This window comes from Pseudophryne corroboree, chromosome 5 (assembly GCF_028390025.1).
Source record: "Pseudophryne corroboree isolate aPseCor3 chromosome 5, aPseCor3.hap2, whole genome shotgun sequence".
Classification (NCBI taxonomy): Eukaryota; Metazoa; Chordata; class Amphibia; order Anura; family Myobatrachidae; genus Pseudophryne; species Pseudophryne corroboree.
Window position 1 is genome coordinate 46,906,584 of NC_086448.1, and position 16,957 is coordinate 46,923,540.

Sequence of the window (16,957 nt, forward strand, 5' to 3'; positions counted from 1 at the left end):
TTATTTGGGGATGGTCTCTGGGACCTCGTATCCGCAGCAACAGCTGGGAAGAAATATTTTTACCTCAGTTTTCCTCACAGACTAAGAAAGCACTGTATTATCAGGTACAGTCCTTTCGGCTTCAGAAAAGCAAGCGGGTCAAAGGGCGCTTCCTTTCTGTACAAAGACAAGGGAAGAGGGAAAAAGCTGCACCAGTCAGCCTGTTCCCAGAATCATAATTCTTCTCTCGCCTCCTCTGAGTCCACAGCATGACGCGGGGGCTCCACAGGTGTAGCCAGGTACGGTGGGGGGCCGTCTCAAAAATGTCAGCGATCAGTGGGCTCGCTCACAGGTGGATCCCTGTTTCATTCAAGTACTATTTCAGGGGTACAAGCTTGAATTCGAGATGTCTTCCCCCCGCTGTTTCCTCAAATATGCCTTGCCGACAACTCCCTCAGGCAGGGAGGCTGTGCTAGAGGCAATTAATAAGCTGTATTCCCAGCAGGTAATACTTAAGGTGCCCCTACTTCAACAAGGACGGGGTTACTATTCCACACGGGTTGGGGTACCGAAACCGCATGGTTCGGTGTGACCCTTCTTTATATTTAAAATCCTTGAACACATGCATAAAAAATTCAAGTTCAAGATGGAATCGCTCAGGGCGGTTATTGCAAGCCTGGACGAGGGGGATTACATGGTATCCCGGGATATCAAGGATGCTTACCTGCATGTCCCTATTTACTATCCTCGTCAGGAGTACCTCAGATTTGTGGTACAGGATTACCATTACCAAGTCCAGACTCTGCCGGTTGGACTGTACATGGCACCGAGGGTGTTACCAAGGTAATGGCCGGAATGATGATACTCCTTCAAAAAAGGGGAGTTTTAATTATCCCGTACTTGGACAATCTCCTTATAAGGGCGAGGTCCAAGGAGCAGTTGCTAGTCGGGGTAGCACTATTTTGGAAAGTGCTACAACAGCACGGTTGGATTCTAAACAGTCCAGAGTCACAGCTGGTTCCTACGACACGTCTACTGTTCCTGGGGATGGTTCTGGACACAGACCAGAAATAAGTGTTTCTCCCGGTGGAGAAAGCCAAGGAGCTGTCATCTCTAGTCAGAGACCTCCTGAAGCCAAAACAGCTATCGGTGCATCATTGCACGCGAGTCTTGGGAAAAATGTTAGCTTCCTACGAAGCAATCCCATTCGGCAGGTTCCATGCAAGAACTTTTCAGGGGGACCTGTTAGACAAGTGGTCCGGGTCGCATCTTCAGATGCATTAGGCTGATAACCCTGTCTCCAAGGACCAGGGTATCTCTACTGTAGTGGCTGCAGAGTGCCCATCTTCAAGAGGGCCGCAGGTTCGACATACAGGACTAGGTCCTAGTGACCATGGATGCCAGCCTTTGAGGCTGGGGGGCAGTCACACAGGGAAGAAGCTTCCAGGGACTTTGGTCAAGTCAGGTGACTTCCCTAAATAAATATTCTGGAACTGAGGGCCATTTACAATGCCCTGAGTCAGGCAAGGCCTCTGCTTCAAAACCGGCCGGTCCTGATCCAATCGGACAACATCACGGCAGTCGCCCATGTAAACCAACAGGGCGGCACAAGAAGCAGGATGGCGATGGCAGAAGCCACAAGGATTCTCCGATGGGCGGAAAATCATGTGTTAGCACTGTCAGCAGTGTTCATTCCCGGAGTGGACAACTGGGAAGCAGATCTTCTCAGCAGACACGACTTCCACCCGAGAGAGTGGGGACTTCATCCAGAAGTCTTCCAAAGGATTGTACACCATTGGGAAAGGCCACAGGTGGACATGAAGGCGTCCCGCCTCAACAAAAAGCTATAAAAGATATTGCGATAGGTCAAGGGACCTTCAGGCGATAGCTGTGGACGCTCTGGTAACACCGTGGGTGTACCAGTCGGTTTATGTGTTCCCCCCTCTGCCTCTCATACCAAAGGTACTGAGAATAATAAGAAGGCGAGGAGTAAGAACGATACTCGTGGTTCAGGATTGGCCAAGAAGAGCCTGGTACCCAGAACTTCAAGAAATTATATCAGAGGACCCATGGCCTCTGCCGCTCAGACAGGACCTGCTGCAGCAGGGGCCCTGTCTGTTCCAAGACTTACCGCGGCTACGTTTTGATGGCATGGCGGTTGAACGCCGGATCCTAAAGGAAAAGGGCATTCCGGAGGAAGTCATTCCTACGCTGATTCAAGCCAGGAAAGATGTAACTGCAAAACATTATCACCGCATATGGCGGAAATATGTTGCTTGGTGTGAGGCCACAAAAGGCCCCAACAGAGGAATTTCAACTAGGTCGATTTCTGCATTTCCTACAAGCAGGAGTGTCTATGGGCCTAAATTTAGGCTCCATTAAGATACAGATCTCGGCTCTGTCGATTTTCTTCCAGAAAGAATTAGCTTCAGTACCTGAAGTTCAGACATTGTGAAAGGAGTGCTGCATATTCAGCCCCCGGTTGTGCCTCCAGTGGCACCTTGGGATCTCAACGTGGTGTTGAGTTTCTTAAAATCACATTGGTTTGAACCACTAAAAACCGTGGATCTAAAATATCTCACGCGGAAAGTGGTCATGTTATTGGCCTTGGCTTCGGCCAGGCGTGTATCAGAATTGGCGGCTTTGTTATATAAAAGTCCTTATCTGATTTTCCATATGGATAGGGCAGAATTGAGGACTCGTCCCCAGTTTCTCCCTAAGGTGGTATCAGGTTTTCACTTGAAACAACCTATTGTGGTGCCTGCGGCTACTAGGGACTTGGAGGATTCCAAGTTACTGGACGTAGTCGGGGCCTTGGAAAATTATGTTTCCAGGACGGCTAGAGTCAGGAAAATTGACTCGCTATTTATCCTGTATGCACCCAACAGGCTGGGTGCTCCTGCTTCTAAGCAGCCTATCGCTCGCTGGATCTGTGACACGATTCAGCAGGCGCATTCTGCGGCTGGACTGCCGCATCTTAAATCAGTGAAAGCCCATTCCACAGGGAAGGTGGGCTCATCTTGGGCGGCTGCCGAGGGGTCTCGGCTTTACAACTTTGCCGAGCTGTTACTTGGTCAGGGGCAAACACGTTTGCAAAATTCTACAAAATTGATACCCTGGCTGAGGAGGACCTGGAGTTCTCTCATTCGGTGCTGCAGAGTCACCCGCACTCTCCCGCCCGTTTGGGAGCTTTGGTATAATCCCCATGGTCCTTACGGAGTTCCCAGCATCCACTAGGACGTCAGAGAAAATAAGATTTTACTCACCGGTAAATCTATTTCTCGTAGTCCGTAGTGGATGCTGGGCGCCCATCCCAAGTGCGGATTGTCTGCAATACTTGTATATAGTTATTGCCTAACTAAAGGGTTATTGTTGAGCCATCTGTTGAGAGGCTCAGTTGTTTTCATACTGTCAAACTGGATATAGTATCACGAGTTGTACGGTGTGATTGGTGTGGCTGGTAAGAGTCTTACCCGGGATTCTAAATCCTTCCTTATTATGTCTGCTCGTCCGGGCACGGTGTCCTAACTGAGGCTTGGAGGAGGGTCATAGTGGGAGGAGCCAGTGCACACCAGGTAGTCATAAATCTTTCTAGAGTGCCCAGCCTCCTTCGGAGCCCGCTATTCCCATGGTCCTTACGGAGTTCCCAGCATCCACTACGGACTACGAGAAATAGAATTACCGGTGAGTAAAATCTTATTTTTTCCTGTTTCCAACACACCAACTTCAAGACCTGACTGTTCACTTGCTGCTCAACCCTCGTTACCGTCAGGTGCCATTGTAGTGAGATAATCCATGATGTTCACTTCACCTGTCAGTGGTTTTAATGGCTGATGGATGTATACCTTCTATTCGTCTTACTTCATAATTAACTTGTATCATGTTACATTTATTCTGGAATAAAGATCGTATTAGATGGTTAACAGGTTTACTCTCGCTTCTGTATGTGGAAGGTAAATGTCTTCTTTAAATTCTATCAGATTGGTATCTCTTTCGGAAGCGACCGTGTTCACATCACAAAGATCTGTACAGGTCCAGTACTTACTCTGATGTCTGTAGCAGCGGAATTCTCCTGCATGGTTATCGCTTATTTCTGAGAAATTCAGTTACCTTGTACAGTATATTGATTTGTCCCTAGATTCAACTAAAACTGAGAGCTGCCTTTTTAAAGTTCCGATTATTATCCATTTAGTTTATAACGCACTGTACTGCTCCATCATGTCCGTACATATAGAGACAGGAGCTTGCCACGCTAATGCAATAATCCCAGTACAGTGTCCCGAGGGAAGTCACAATGCTGGTGCTTCCTTCTCTCACGTGCGAGTCTGTTCCTAGACACTGGCCGGACCTTACAATATCTAGCTAGTGCTACCAGCAGGGGCGTTTTAACAGAGGAGGAACCTCATTCAGAGTTACAGCCAATACCAGCGTTCACGTAATTAAGAGATTTATTTTACTACTGCGCATGTGCGACAATTCCTAAATACCCGTCCGGTGCAGGCGTTGCACCAGGGCATAGTGGAGATGCACAGTAGCAGAAATGTCTTGAAAGGTGTTGGACTTTCTTTGGAGATGGTTAAACAGACACAAGGAGATTTGCCCATCTTATGGGCGTCTTATGGTAGTGTCGCAGGTGTGTCGGTGAACGAGTCGCTTATTTCTACAAGATCATAAACTATGTGCCGCTGGGAGCATTCCAATTGGCTAATGGTTGTACTATCCCCACCCGCTTCAAAACAGAGGACATACCAGATGTACAGTACAGTTGTATCCTCATACGTCATTGCCGCAGGCGCACCAAACAGTCCTTCTTGGTGCGCCAGTTCCCTGTGGGACGCTACTAGCGCTGGGCGTCTTTTTTTTGCTGTACACAGATATACCAGTGTTGCATATCAAATGAATCAGCAGAATCTCCTGGTGCGTCTTAAGGTCCGTACACATTAAACAATGTCGCTGTATGAGCAACGTCGTCTAATGTTTCCCCTCCTGGGCAGGCCGGTCGGCAGCCGACTGTACACACTGAGCGATATGACAGCTTATATCGCTCAGTGACGTCACGCCTCCGCCAGCCGTGCATGCAGGTCCTGGAAGACCGTCCAGATCCTGCATGCATGCCCTACTGACAGCGACGATCGTTGCCGACCTGCGGGGGCCGCACATCGGTCGTCGCTGGCGGCATGCACACTTGCAGATAAAATGAGCGACGTCGCTCAGGGAGGGGGAAAATGAGCGGCGTCGCTCATTATATCGGTAAGTGTGCATGGGCCTTAAGTCGCATCGCATTATGACTAAGATGCATTTTCGGCAGAAAACAGACGCTAGCCGTGTTGCACGGGACCTGACTGCTCACTTCCACCAGACATCTCACGCTGCGTGGCGTCTTGAGACTAGATGTATACAGACTCATCTGTAGTGGAAGATTGAACCACGGTGAAGTGCTCACACTGCAGTCATTGTCACCTTCAGAAAGTTAACGCGACACGTCAGTGTGAAGTTTGTTCTCTAAATGCGGAGTAAACTTCTGAAGGGTTTTTTTAGTGTTTCATCCCACTAAAATTCCAGCCTTGTTTTCTCCTAACCCAGGGGGCACGATCTTTCAGCAACGGCTTTTATATTTTAAATTAAGCACAATACTGGCATCAAACCAGAGCAGAAATGCCAGCTCAGGGAATTGAGGCTGGCACCGTCGCTCATTTAACGGTCGGGATGGTTTTCTCTATTATTCAGCGGATGGGACTCAGCCCACGGCTGTTCTGTGAGAATGTAAATGAGAATTTTCAGAAGTGAGATGATGTAAACACTGACTTTGAAATGCAAATCTCCTGGCAGAGTTGTGATTTATCATACTGGAGAGGGAGAATTATGGATCGTTGTTGCAGACCTGACATTTGAAGCCCGGCAAACGGAGCGAAACCTGTTAATGATTTATATTTTCCTGACAGCGCCTATAAAAAAAGTATAAATATAGAGAAGGGGATGCCATCTCTTGTAGAAATAGTAAGGCCTGACTGATTCTGGATAAGAACCTGGAACACATAGCTCGGAGATCCATTTCTTATGGTTATTTACATTAAAGCGGAGAATGGTGGTGCATGGAACGCATTCAGAATGGCACAATTAGGGTCACGCACCAAACACGGCTATAGTGCGTCTGTGCACAAACACCAGTGGCTCTGTAACGTTGCTTTATTCGCATAGAGCCAACATTCTCCCCAGCGCTGTATAATCAGATCACTTGATTCGGGCACTTTCGGCCTTGGCCGCCGTGGAGCTTATAGTTTCATTTGTCTATTGCAGGGCAACAGATGGTCCGTTTAGTTGGCAGCCACTTATTTACTGGTCTGTCATGGAAACATGTCAGAGGACATGTATGCATGCATGGGGAGAACATACACACTCCTTACAGAGATCCGTTAGAATATACCATCCAAGTGACGCAATAGGTAGACACCGAGAAAGGTCGACATGGAAATTGTCATGTGCAACCTGATGACTTTTTGAAACTGTTTGACCTACTGGTGGTCATTCCGAGTTGATCGCACGTAGCAACTTTTTGCTCCTCGTGCGATCAACTAGACGCCGCCTATGCGGGGGGGGGGGGGGGGTGTATTTTAGCATAGCAGGGCAGCCCTGCTATGCTAAAAAAGTTTAGTGCAGAACAAAACCAGGGTCAGATTTACTTACCCAGTGCGACGGATCCAGCGATGAAGGTCCCAGCTGTGACGTCAGACATCCGCCCTCCAAATGCCTGGTCACGCCTGCGTTTGCCTTACCACGCCCGGGAAACGGTGAGTGGACGCCCCGATCTTCCTTCCTGCTGTCAATCTTCTTGCGATCGCTTCTTCGGTCCTGGCGTCGTTGCCTGGCGACTGCCGTCACTGGGCAACGACGCGTGGGCGATGCGCAGCTGCAGTTCCAACCCGTTCGCACCGCAGCGAAGAACCGTTGCGTGCGAACGGGTCGGAATGACCCCAATGTTTGTTAACCTGTCATCCGGAACCCCTGCAGTTTTATTCACACACGCTGTTAGTACACGTGTGGGATCGATATGGGATGCCGAATGTCCGTATATTGGCATCCTGTGCGCCAGAATGCCGACAGGGGGGCGAGCGCAATGAAGCCCCTTGAAGGCTCGCTGCGGGCACGATGGTGAGCTTTGCTTGCCACAGGTTCTTTTCTCCCTCTGTGGACACCCACAGAGGGGGAATCGCCTACGGTACCCCTGTGGCTGTCTCAATACGGGCTGCATTTAAACCGTATACCGTGAGAATGACCCTAGTTGCTTACAGAAACAGATGGGGGCTTCAGATTGGTTGTTGGGTGCACAATCTATATAGGTATAAAGCTGATATTTTGTCACGTGCATAACGTAGAAGCAGGGTAAATCTTACCAGCTGGCCCGGATGTAATGGTATTCTAGCTTTCCCTGTTGAGCGCAATGAGATAACCTTGTCTACTGAGCACAGCAGTGACAGGGGTGAAGCAGTTAAATAGCAGAGAAATATTGGAACTTAAATACATCGGGATAGATATATCAAGCCTTCTAAAGAGGACAAGAGAGAAGTTGCCCATATCAGCCAATCAGATTCTAGCTATCATTTATCAAATACTTTCTATAAAATGATAGGTACAAGCTGATTGGTTGGTATGACCAACTTCACGTGTCCTCTTTTTAGAAGGTTTGATACATGCCCCCCATCATACTTATTCCCCTACTTCCCAAAGCTGTTTCATTGTAAGGGGCTCATTTATCAATGGGTGATAAACTGGTTGCATATGATAAATGGCGCTCCAGCCAATCTGCTCCCAACTGTCATGTGTTCAGCTCCTAACGGTCATGTTTTTGAAAAATGACAGTTGGGAGCTGATTGGTTGGAGCACAATTTATCATACGCAACACATTTTATCATTCGCAATGAGTTTTAGCACTCGTTGATAAATGGGCCCCTATACTTGGAGGAAAGTAATAGACATTTAGGCCCAGATTTATCAAGCCTTGGAAAGTGATAAATAGCACAGTGATAAAGTACCAGCCAATCAGCTCTTAACTGCCATGTTACAGGCTGTGTTTGAAAAATGACAGTTATGAGCTGATTGGCTGGTACTTTTTAATCTCCGTACACTTTATCTCCATCCAAGGCTTAGTAAATAGACCCCTTAATGAAGAGGTGAGGAACAGATAGGACTGAAATAAGCAGGGATGTGTCACAACTTTCATTCCATTTACGTGTCTTAACCAAATCCGGTCATCTCGGCGCCAACCGCACATGTCTCATGCATGGGTGACTTAGGGGTCTAGTCATGAAGCAGTGATAAGAGCGGAGAAGTGAGCCAGTGGAGAAGTTGCCCATGGCAACCAATCAACATTGACGTAACATTTATAATACGCATACTATACAATTGCACGGAGCAGCTGTTTGGTTGCCATGGGCAACTTCTCCACAGGCTCACTTCTCCGCTCTTATCACTGCTTCATGACTAGACATCTTAGTCTACTTTGGCGGGGTCAGTAATCCATCCTTCCTGCTTCCACAGACATAAATCCTTAAAACATGAGCTGTGGGGGGGGGCGGCGTTTGCGAGAAGACAGGTTTTGGGAAACGCTGCTTTACATCATCAGGCAGCGTTGTTTATTTACGTTGCTCGGTGATTACAACTCGCGATACAGTTGTCTCTAGAGAGAAGTTTCTTGTATCCCAGGGAAACGGAAAGCGACAATTCTGAGACTTGGGTGAAAAGAAACAAATGTAATTAGTAAATGTTTCTGGGGACTTGTACAAGCCAATAATTGTGTCGTGTAGTTTGAAGGTGTAAACCCCTCTTATAGATTCCCGTTCTTTTCCTTATCTGGATGCTTAAAGGAGAAGAGCGTAAAATGTAATTCATCTTAGGTTATCGGAATATAAACCTGCAAAGCGATTAATAGCAATCAGTTTTCTTTGTAAGCTTTTATTTGTGCGGTTTACACGCAGCTTGCACTATTTACTGTCTATAAATCTCTTCCGTAACCTGTTGCCTAATTCTCTTGGCAGGTGACTGAAGAAGAGCGCTCGGCTAATCGCACAGTGATGATCCAGGAGGCGCTACAGCAAGCCTCCGTAGGGTTGGGCGAGCAGCACCACCTAGTGGTTTCATCGGACGACGTTGAAGGGATCGAAACAGTTACAGTGTACACCCAAGGAGAGGAGGCTTCGGAGTTTATAGTTTATGTGCAGGAAGCCATGCAGCCAGTGACAGATGGTACCATGGAGCACATATTGCAGGAAATATGAAATGCCTCCAGAAAATATGCAAATGTGCCTATGAACTCCAGTTTACACTGTAAGGAAAACATTTCCCCGGTACAAATTCCCCATTGTCTTCCCTATAATAAATCCTCCCACAGCCATATTGGAAAGATGTTCAAAGAAAGAAAAAAAAAATAATAGTAATGATCATTTATTCAAGACAGCATTTGCCCATCAGATCCTACCTAATGACTACCCCAAAGTCATTTAGTAATTGCATTTTAAATGACTGAGCAATAATTACAAAGTAACTCGTCTGGAATCAGTCCTGGTGATTGTTTACATACAATAAACTCCGTGCATTTTGCCTGGCATTCCTAATTGTAATTCAGCTCATTTACGTACATTCTTTTCATTCACTGATCTCTGCACACTTTTGTAAATGAAATAAAACACTGCACTTTGTTTGTTCAAGAGTTTTTTTCCATGTGTCACCCATAGTAGACCTAGCACTCTGTGCCTCCGTGTGAACGCCGCAGCCTGACGCGTGGATACGGGCGACCGCCATTATTTGGACTGACCCAATATTCTTGAGAATGCAGCCTGACATTTCTACTGGATTAGTGGCCTTATTGCCTTGCGTCGTGGTTTAGTCCACAAATTGGCTGCCACCGCTATCTAGATGAGAGGTAAACCTTAAAGAGAACCGGTCACTTACTGGGTTTTATTTTCTACAATGTTGAAGCGGTACAGTTGTTGTGTCCTCATACATTTTTGCTGCAGTCGCACCAAACAACTCCTCTCTGGGCACGCCATGTTCCCCTTGCCACTCTGCCTAGCGCGAGACGTCTTTTTTGCGTCCTTGTACCCGTTAATGACAGGAGACCCTGCTGATTAATGAGATATGCGACACGCGTATATCTGTGTGCGACTGAGTCTCTGAATCTGCACATGCAAAGCTCCGTTGTGCTCCGTATACAGTCTCGGCTACACACGATATGAAAATGTTGCATATCAAATAAATCAGCACAGTCTCCTGGTTCATCTCATTACAACTATGAAACATTTTTATTTTATTTTTGGGGGGAGGTGCCAAAAAAAGACACGGACTCCACGCGGGATCTGGCGACTCACTCGCACCAGGTATCTTGTGTCACTTGAAGTATTGAGGCTTTTTGTATGAGGACACATCTGTATGAGGACTGTATGTTAACACAACATAAAACTTGGGCTGCATAGTTCTCTGTCCTTACTCACGGTCGCCCTTCTCCCAATGTTGCACTTCGCTTACCATGTGCTTGCAGAAATGAATATAGAGTGATATGCAGTCAGTGATGTGGATGTTTTTTCATATAGGGTGTGTGTACTCATGTTTGCCCACTCAATATATTCTACTAATTAAAACTATTTACACCATGCGTACGACATTGGGAAGTGGGCCGCATGTGTTATATTGATCTTACACACTGACTGAACTTCAGAGTGATATACTGTACGCAGAAGGAAATTTGGTCATTGCGTTGAGACCGGCTTCATAGCTGGAGTCCATCCTCACACAGACTATAGGCATGCTGCATATACTTTTAATAAGCAGAAGCTGCTCGTGCGTCTTATTACATTACATTCCGTCTAAGACGCATTTTCGTGGCAAAAGACACTGGGCGCTACGGAGTTTCGCATGGAGCAAAGTTGTAAGAGGACAACCTTGCACCTTGGCAAAACCACATTGCACTGCAGGTGGGGCAGATTAAAAAAGTGAAGAGATATTTACGGTGGGGAGAAGGGTGGGGGGCGGTTGGCATCTCTTAGCTTGAGCCTAAATTACATTTATTACCAAAGCTGCCCAGTATTTCCTTGCGGCGTGCAAAAGAAGTCAGTATTTTCCAGCAAGCAACCAAATCCATTTTTCCCCCTTGTATATATATTTTGTTGTAGGGTGAATGAACTCTGTATCAAGCTCATTGTGTATAAAGTTGATAAGTGAATACCTGCAAATGGACTCTCCAAACATAGGTGACATTTGTGCTTTGACAAGAGTGATGCTTGTCTACCATATGGTTTCCCTCTTGCAGTGTGGACGATCCTCCAGGAAATTAGTCTGGGAAGTATTTGTGAAAGACTAACAACAAATAGTGTACAATTTGTGATGGTATAATGGGGGTAATTCTGAGTTGATCGCAGCAGAAAGTTTGTTAGCAATTGGGCAAAACTATGGGGGTAATTCCAAGTTGATCGCAGCAGGAATTTAGTTAGCAATTGGGCAAAACCATGTGCACTGCAGGGGAGGCAGATTTAACATGTGCAGAGAGAGTTAGATTTGGGTGGGGTGTGTTCAATCTGCAATCTAAATTGCAGTGTAAAAATAAAGCAGCCAGTATTTACCCTGCACAGAAATAAAATAACCCACCCAAATCTAACTCTTTCTGCACATGTTAAATCTGCCTCCCCTGCAGTGCACATGGTTTTGCCCAACTGCTAACAAAATTCCTGCTGCGATCAACTTGGAATTACCCCCTATGTGCACTGCAGGGGTGGCAGATATAACGTTTGCAGAGCGAGTTAGATTTGGGTGGGTTATTTAGTTTCTGTGCAGGGTAAATGCTGGCTGCTTTATTTTTACACTGCAATTTAGATTTCAGTTTGAATACACCCCACCCAAATCTAACTCTCTCTGCACATGTTATATCTGTCCCCCCTGCAGTGCACATGGTTTTGCCCAACTACTAACAAATTTGATGCTGCGATCAACTCAGAATTAGGCCCAATGTTAGGTTAGCTGAATGCCATTAAAGACTAAATAAATGGATGGTCCGATTCTTTTGTAAACTGGGGGGGGGGGGGGGGAATCTTTAGTCTAAAAATTAATATGCAGAAGAATTGCCAAGTGGATATAATATCTAGAGTTCAAACACTGGGGCAGATGTATTAACCTAGAGAAGGCATAAGGAAGTGATAAACCAGTGATATGTGCAAGATGATAAATGCAGCAGCCAATCAGATCCTAACTGTAAATTTACATATTGGAGCTGATTGGCTGGTTCCTTTATCACTTTGCAATTATCAATGGTTTATCACTTCCTTAAGCCGTCTTCAGGTTAATACATCTGCCCCAGTGTCCTCTGCTCAATTGTGCGACGCGTTTCACAGATCCCCATATGCTTCCTCAGGCCTGGTCAGTTAGGGCTGGTCACTCTTTAGTCTTTCACCATGCGGTTGATGATACTTACCAAGCTGATGGATTTTATTGTAAGCATTACCCTATGGCACCCAGGCACACTGTCCATATGTAATTTCAGCCCCAGATAGAAGTTCAAGTTGATGCATTTAGTGTACATTTCGGAAGAGAGAGATGCGTATAATTTTGTGATTTTTTTTTTTCCAAAATATATCATACACACAACCTTTGCAGTACAACAGCAAAGAGATACTTGCACCAGAGCTTACAGTCTAATACCCATACCTACAGTAGGTACATGTTACTGCTAGAAGGTAAGTTAGATGGTTGTCACATGACATGATGATTGTATACGTATGTAAAACTTCCAATACCACAACCCAAGTAAGCCTTTAAGTGTGTATGGATTGAAGGGAATGTCCTCTATGATTTTAGGAAGTTTATAGACAGACGTTCCAGTGTGCAAAGAAAGCAAATGTGGTTCCCATGCTTCTAATTATCTGTTACACCCTTAAGTAATTATGGGGTCTATTTACTAAGCCTTGGAGAGAGAGAAAGTGGGCGGAGATTAAGTACCAACCAACCAGCTCCTAACCCTGTTACAAGCTGTGTTTGAAAAATGACAGTTAGAAGCTGGTTGGTTGTTATTTTATCTCCATCCACTTTATCTCTTAGTAAATAGAGCCCTATGTCACAGTGTTACTGGAGGAAGCCTGTGTGACTATGGGGAGAGCATTTTCGCACAGCGGGCGATCAGATCTGAACTGCGCATGCACCACTATGTGCCGGCGCGTCGCACAACAGCGACAGGCTTCGGCGCCTAGTGACGGGATGGGGCGAAAAATCCGAAAGCATGGGCGTTCACAAGGTGATTGACAGGTTGAGGCCGTTTGTGGGTGGCAACTGACCGTTTTACAGGAGTGTCCAGAAAAAAAAACGCAGGGGGGGATCAGGTGTTTTCATGGAGGGTGTCTGACGTCCGCTAACGGCCCCGATCAGCAGGATTCCATCACAGCGGGTGAGTAAGTCCAGGGCTGCGCAGAGACTGCACAAACTGATTTTTGCGCAGCTCTGCTAATGAAGCGATTGCAAACTTGCACAGCGTTTTCCTCTCCCCCTGTAGGCGGCAACTATCTGATCGCAGGGCAGCAAAAAACACAGCCCAGCGATCAGCTCTGAATTAGGCCCAGAGCAAGTAATGGCGATGTTCCATGAAGTGGAGCAATTTTTCTCTGGCTGGGTCCACAGGATTATCCACAGGATAACATTGGGATATTGTCGAGCGACAGCGAAAATGGCACCAACACGGTCACAAGCTTTCTGGCCTCCCAGGATGCATTGGGGCCTCCACTATATAGTCCCGCCCACTGACTCAGTCAGATCAGTTTTTTGCTTGGTGCGGCAGGAAGCCGCAGGGTCACAGGGCTGCTGAGAAAGCAGCCTCAAGTTTTCATTACTTTATTTTTATAGACTTACTGTTTTGGTTTTTGAGCGACTTCTCTTAACAGCGTTTTAAACGCATATTAGACAGTCGCTCCAACAACTCCCCACCGGGTCGCAACAACGCTTACCTTCGCGGTACAGTGCTGTCTCGACGGGCGTCTGTGTCGGATGTTCTAGCAGGTCCAGCAGACGTTACCAGGCTGTGGCCGGAGCATGGGGAGACGGTGAGTCTATGGTCTTCCTCTTACTAGAGGGGTCAGGACACAGCCACACTGATTTGGTGGAGACTGCAAACAGTGTGTTGATGCGCCGAACATCTCGAGTGTGACAGCGCTACGCTCTGGGTATCATAGGCGCCAGGACTAGGTGAGGCCGCGATCCTGGGAGTTTAAGTCAACAGGGGGTTTCAGACGCTCTCCTGGCCGTCCCTCCTCCAAGTTCATGGCCAGTTCCCGCGTGTCTCTCGTTTCATGAACTGAATGACCTCACTTCTGGTCAGATGCTACCACGAGGGTACTCGGTCGCAGCTTAGACGCTGCGGTTGTGTACACTGGATATAAACCCGCCCAGACCGAGTCGCAGGCCTTTAGCGTCTGCATACACGTGGAGTCGCTCAGCGTCCGTTGGTGAGCGTCCGTGTCCGTTATCAGTTATCAAGAGCGGCAGTGTACACCAGTAGCGTCTGAATCCACTCAGCCTCTTACGAGCGTCTTTGCTTGGATATGGAAGTGTGGTGAGTCTACCTGTATCCCGCTCTCTGGAGGCAGGGTATACAGTACTAAAAATTCCTTCTACGTCTTAGTGTGCATTGTTAATTTTTAGTACCTATTGCATATGAGACCTGTGTATTACTGTGTTTTCTGCATGTTATGTTGAAAAAAGAACCAGTTAAACAGAAGTACAATTTTCCTACTTATGTATAAGTTATTATGGAGGTTGTATTCTCATATGACAATGTCTAAATGCTTTAACATGTGACTGACAGTATGACTTTTCTGTGTAATGTCAGTCCTGTTCTGACCCTCAAATCAGGTGCACTGTGGTCAGATTGATTTCACCTCTATATACTGATTATAGGGTGTTTTTCAGTCACAAAATTGTGTAGTCAATATCAGAAAAAAAATGTCTGAGCGGCAAAAGTGATGAGGAGAATTTGTCAAGCACTCCTACAGCCCTAACATGCTTATCTTGTAAGTCAGGGGTAATTGATATGAATCAATTGGTCACTTATGAGGATTTGTGTGCAAACTGTTTCGCATTTCAGCGAAGTAAAAAACAGGAGTTAGTTCAACCTCCAGTAGAGCCACCATGGAATATGTTCGCAAAGACTCTGTCTTCAATAGCGGACAGGTTAGCTCCAGTAGCACCACCTCAAGGGTTAGGTTACACTATGAACCCATACATGCAGCTCCCTTCCTATGGTTTGGTTCCAGTAGCCTCTACAAGCAACCAAGGGGCAGGTAAGACTAAGACAGATACGTCTGTATGGCAGACTACACAAGAGGATACATCAGATGATGATGCGGAAACAATAGATTCAACTCCGTATGATGATCAGTCGCAGAGCTTTAGTTCAGATGATGTAGCTGAACTCATTAATGCAGTAAAGGCTGTGCTTTCTCTGGAAGAACCAGCCAAGACAGCGTTAAAAGCAAAAGCACCTGTATTCAAACGAACAAAGTCAGTGAAAGCTGAATTTCCAGCGTCAGAGGAGTTGACGGAAATGATGGATGAGTCTTGGGCAGCGCCCGGTAAAAAGTATAAGATTCCTAGGAGATGGGATTCTTATTATCCATTTCCTGCTGGAAATTGTTCGAAGAGAGAAGTTCCTCCAAAAGTAGATGCACATGTTCTGCGACTCGTGCTAAATCTGCTTTACCACTGTCATCTACCTCTTTGAATGATGTCACAGACAGGAGGGTAGAGAGCCTATTGAAAAATATTTATTCTCTTGTGGGTGCAGTGGTAAGACCTGCTATGGCTTCGGCCTGGGTAGCAAAGGCAATGGGCGAATGGATAGAGGAACTAGAGAATGACATCCCCTCTCCTACTAGGGAGCAAGAGGATCGTCTTTGCCGTTTAAGACAATCTGCCCAGTATTTAGAAGAAGCAGCCATTGATGTAGGCACTGTTGCTTCTAAAGCTTCAGCCCTGGCAGTAGTCGCTCGCAGAGCAGTCTGGCTACGGACCTGGAAGGCAGATGCGGAGTCCAAGAAGGAATTGGAAGCATTGCCTTTCGTGGGTAATATATTATTTGGAAAACCTTTATCGGATATCCTAGAGTCAGAGGCTGAATCGAAGAAGGTCAGATTTCCGGCTACCTATAACCCTAAGTCCAAGGGTTTAAAATTTCGCTCATTTTGCTGGCAAAGCAAAGCGAAAGGTAAAGAGGAGCCTAAACAACCCCAGTTTAAATCCAGGGGTAGGAAGCAGTGGGCTAGCAAAAAGCCAGCTTCCAAACTTGAACAGAAACCCTCAGCCTGAAGAGACGGGCCTCAGCCTGGAGGATTCCAGGGTTGGGGGCCGACTCCTGCAATTTGTACACACATGGCAACAGTCAACAACAGATGCCTGGGTGCAGAAGGTAGTATCTCAGGGGTATGGGTTCCCATTCAGGAGGCAGCCTCCTCAAAGATTTTTTCGCACCAGCCCGTCTCGTATAGAGTCGAAGGCCAATGCCCTGCAAGAAGCAGTCCAAAAATTACTGCAGTCAGGTGTGATTGTCCCAGTACCTCCATCACAAAGGGGACAGGGGTATTACTCCAATCTGTTTCTAATCCAGAAACCAAATGGGTCATATCGACCAATTTTAAATCTGAAGATGTTGAACAATTACATATGGATCCCGAAGTTCCACATGGAGACGTTACGCTCCATAATGTTGGCTATGGAACCGGGAGAGTATATGGTATGTCTGGATGTACAGGATGCTTACCAACATGTGCCTATAGCACTATCACATCAGTGTTATCCTCAAGGAACACTTCCAGTTCCAAGCTCTGCCCTTCGGGCTAGCTACAGCACCCAGGGTGTTTACCAAGATCATGGTGGTTATGGCAGCTTGTCTGTGCAAACAAGGGATAAGAATATTCCCATACCTAGACGACCTATTAATCTTAGCACAGTCGCAAGA

General features: G+C 46.5%; 1 protein-coding gene across 5 annotated transcripts in view; it reads left to right on the top strand.

Annotated features, from left to right (window-relative positions):
• ZFAT (zinc finger and AT-hook domain containing) overlaps window positions 1-9,680 on the top strand; it is a 352,244-nt gene extending 342,564 nt beyond the window's left edge. For all 5 annotated transcript variants that reach the window (XM_063921238.1, XM_063921235.1, XM_063921239.1 and 2 more), the window contains exon 16: window positions 9,012-9,680. In XM_063921238.1, coding sequence (XP_063777308.1) covers window positions 9,012-9,251 — 240 coding nt within the window. In that variant the 3' untranslated portion in view covers window positions 9,252-9,680. The remainder of the gene's footprint in view (window positions 1-9,011) is intronic.
• The last annotated feature ends 7,277 nt before the right edge of the window (window positions 9,681-16,957 follow it).